At 40.4% G+C, this 3,859-nt stretch overlaps 1 protein-coding gene across 1 annotated transcript; it reads left to right on the top strand.

The window, feature by feature from the left end:
- Positions 1–2,041: 2,041 nt before the first annotated feature.
- On the top strand, positions 2,042–3,019 carry LOC132896245 (neuropeptides B/W receptor type 2). The gene has a single exon (XM_060936981.1). The coding sequence runs from the start codon at positions 2,042–2,044 to the stop codon at positions 3,017–3,019; it is 978 nt and encodes a 325-aa protein (XP_060792964.1).
- Positions 3,020–3,859: the final 840 nt, after the last annotated feature.

Genomic DNA, 3,859 nt, shown 5'->3' with positions numbered 1-3,859 from the left:
TAGTAATGCTAACACACAACACAGAAGTTGTTTACTTTCTAAAGCCTATCACTTTATAAAACTATTAGCTTTCATTTCGTTGCCTAGCATACACTTACAGGTATAGCTACTACCGAAACCTAGCGAGATAGCACTCCATACATCCAACCAATGACATTCAGAAGAATCATAACAGAAGAACGTCTCTCTCTGGGTGAAACCATTTCAAAATTCCAGGGGTGGGGTGGGGTGTGAAATATCGTAAATAATGGTAGGTAGAGATGAGATGAGGGCTTAGTATCTCTGTAGATAGACAATTGAATTTCAAAAATATGTTTTAATAAATAATTCTTTTTAAAATAGGGGGGCAACTGTAGTGGCAAGACATATTTTTACAGTGGCAACTGCCACCTTTTGCCACCCCTTAAAACCACGCCTGAAGGCTAAGCGAGGACAAGAATGAGAAACAGGCACAAGGATTGTGAAACAGGAAATCAAGACAACGGGCAGAAAGGCTCGGTAATGCGTACAGGCGTATCGTAATACTTCGCGACACAAATCCATCAGCACAGTCCTTAAATAGGCAAACACATATCCTTAATTGAGCTCAGGTGCGCCTTGTTCACGGCGCGCGTGCTGGAGTCCACTCGGTGCGCGCGCAGCCCGAGGCGCGCCTTCAGGTGCACGCGCCACAGCGCGCAGGACTGACACTCCATCACTGATGAAGCTGGCAAATCTTGAAATTAATCTAAATTGGAATGATATGGCGATCTGGCCGCTGTGTAAACAGTTTTCGAAATGGCGGCGCTGACACTTTACGTTTGAAGTCTCGCACAAGTCTCGTGAAGATCGCACGGATAAGCGACGCCTGCCGTGGACCAAACAAACTACATTCAACATGGCTAAAAACCGAAAAGGCCTATAAGTTTAATATAATATGCCAATATGAATCACGATATAAGGTTAATAAAACCAAAATTATAATTTAACAACATGTTAATTAAGAAATAAAGCAAGTTTAAAAATGACTTCAGTTCCCCTTTCATGAGAATCTATTTCACAGGTCACAGGACGTGCTCAGGGTTTGGGTTTCTTCCAGGCAACCTATTATATTAACCAATTCCAGCACATTTTATTTACTTATCTTTCACACATGTTATGATATTTCTTTGCTTCTCTTATCTAGGAAATTTATATTCCTGTCTATGATGCTCAGTCTGTTGGATATTCATACAGCTCTCAAAAAAATGTAAAAAAAACCCCAAAAAAACAGTACTCTAGTCTTTTCAAGAGGTTTGACATTTTCTTTTGTTGAAAGAGCATGAAAACATGTGGATTGCTGGAATCGATTATTCCCATAGAGCCTGAAGGATATTACACTCAGCAGTGCTGCTCGACTTTAATAGAAGCACAACAGTGTTATCGCTGAGAGGAATCTTTTATAATGAGGCGGTATGAGAGTGCATCCCTCCTTCAGCTTACATCACGCTCTTTCCCTCCTCCCATCATCCCTAAAAGCGCTTTTCAGACTTAACACCTCTTCCACACTGTTAATTCAGCAAAGCTGCTGTGGACCTGCGTGCATAAACATCCACAGGTAAGCTTATTACCATATTATATAACTGAGTCAAGTGTGCAAAACTGGAGAGTCTTGATTATGTAATGTGCACATTTTATGCATTTTTGTTTGGGCTTAGTTTTTGCTTCATGCACCCTGTGGAATAAGTAGATTTGAATTTTGTGCTGTGTGTGTGTGTGTGTTTATGGTGTGTGAAATGAGACTTGATTTTCTTTCTTTCTTTCTCTTGTACATTGCAGTAAGGCTTCATTCGAGCAGCTAATATTTGTATATATTCATTAATCACTAAGCCTTATGTTCTCATTGGCTTATTTTCAACATTTTCTCAGAGTGGAACAATTCAAAAAAGATTTTTGAAATACAACTTATTTTTAAAAAAAATCAAACCCCCATATTTACATTACAGATATTATTATCTGGAATCTGTTCGTGTGAAAAGCTGGATATCTGCTGTGGCTTTTACTCTTCACTGAAGAAAAGAAAATGGATAATGTGTCACTTCCGGGGAGTATGCAGTCTCCATGTAACTATTCACATCCTAACTGCAGCACATCTCCACCTTGGATATTGTACCCAGATTTCTACATCTGGCTGCCTGTGGTTTACTCAGTCATTTGTGCCGTAGGGCTCACTGGCAACACGGCTGTCATCTATGTCATACTGAAAGCCCCAAAAATGAAAACCGTCACCAACTTGTTCATCCTGAACTTGGCAATTGCTGATGACCTTTTCACACTGGTGTTACCTATCAACATTGCTGAGCACCTGCTGAACTACTGGCCCTTTGGTGAGATTCTTTGCAAAGTGATCCTCTCGATAGACCACTACAACATCTTTTCCAGCATCTACTTTCTCACAGTGATGAGCATCGACCGTTACCTGGTAGTGCTTTCGACGCTGCAGTCCAAGCGCATGCCCCATCGCACGTACAGATTTGCAAAAATGGTCAGTGTGTGTGTGTGGGCACTTGTTGTTCTCATCGTGGCACCATTTACCTTCTTTGCTGGCATTTATGTGAGCCCTGATGATGCAGAGAGCAGGAAGAGCTGTGTATTGAGCTTCCCTAGCCCTGAGAGCTTCTGGTTCAAAGCCAGCCGGATCTACACCCTGGTCTTCAGCTTTATCCTTCCCGTGTCCACAATTTGTGTCTTATACAGTCTAATGCTCTACAGGTTGAGGCATACACATCTGATTTCCAATGGTAAGGCACTGGATAAAGCCAAGAAGAAGGTGACCGTTATGGTTTTTGTGGTGCTTGCAGTGTGTCTGTTCTGTTGGACCCCATTTCACTTGAGCACTGTGGTGGCCCTGACCACAGACCTGCCTACAACTCCACTGGTTATTGGCATCTCCTATTTCATTACCGGCTTGAGCTATGCTAACTCCTGCCTCAATCCTTTTCTGTATGCCTTCCTGGATGACAGCTTCAGGAAAGCATTTAAGAAAATACTGGAATGTTGATCTGTAAGAAAGGGACAGGAAACTAAAGCTTAATGCCAATTTAAACGAAAAAGCTGGATAAAATAAAGGTAGGCCTATTTTAAAGATTAACAAAACCCCAAAATAAACTCCTTTATACTGACAGATAATATCCATAAAAGACATGTTTAAGTGTTCACTTGTTCATATTTGTACCTGTATACTGTGTACAGATTTTATTTTAAAAGAAAAACAATGTCCCTCGGTGCTGCCATCTTACTCTCTCTGAGGTTCAAATATCGCGCTCTGAGTACAAATTACATGAGAGAATCCAAGACTGTGACGTCACTTACAAGCCACATAACTTGCCGAGGCTGAGATCTAGCGGATACATCTCTTCTAAATCATTGTCAACAACCCTAAAGATGATCGAGTATCAAGCGTTTTGGTGTAAAAATAAGCCTGATCATTGAAGCAATGAACACACACACACAAACACACACACATTCAGTGGTTTTTTTTTCAAAATATTTAAATTTTCCTTGTATTTTTATGTGACATTCTTTTGTTCGTTTTTATTCACTGAGAAAAGTGATCTTTTTAGATGCCAAGAATTGCATTGCTATGGTAACGGTTTGTTTACGAGTATCTGTGTCAGTACTTCGTATGCATTATCTAGCCGAGTGAGATTCAGACTTCATAAACATGAAGTCTGTTGTATTTTGCTGCCAGTAAAAATCACATGGTTACAGAAAATTTCTGATTAGATTTTTAGAATTAGAAGCTTTTATTTGTCACATCTACTCACCGGCCGCTTTAATATGAACTTGCTCTTGATTCTAAAATTCCTGTTCTTGGCTGCAGGAGTGGAACCCAATGTGT

Source organism: Neoarius graeffei, chromosome 13, assembly GCF_027579695.1.
Source record: "Neoarius graeffei isolate fNeoGra1 chromosome 13, fNeoGra1.pri, whole genome shotgun sequence".
NCBI lineage: Eukaryota > Metazoa > Chordata > Actinopteri > Siluriformes > Ariidae > Neoarius > Neoarius graeffei.
The sequence above is the reverse complement of the archived record's forward strand: the minus strand, read 5'-3'. Positions and strand labels throughout refer to the sequence as shown.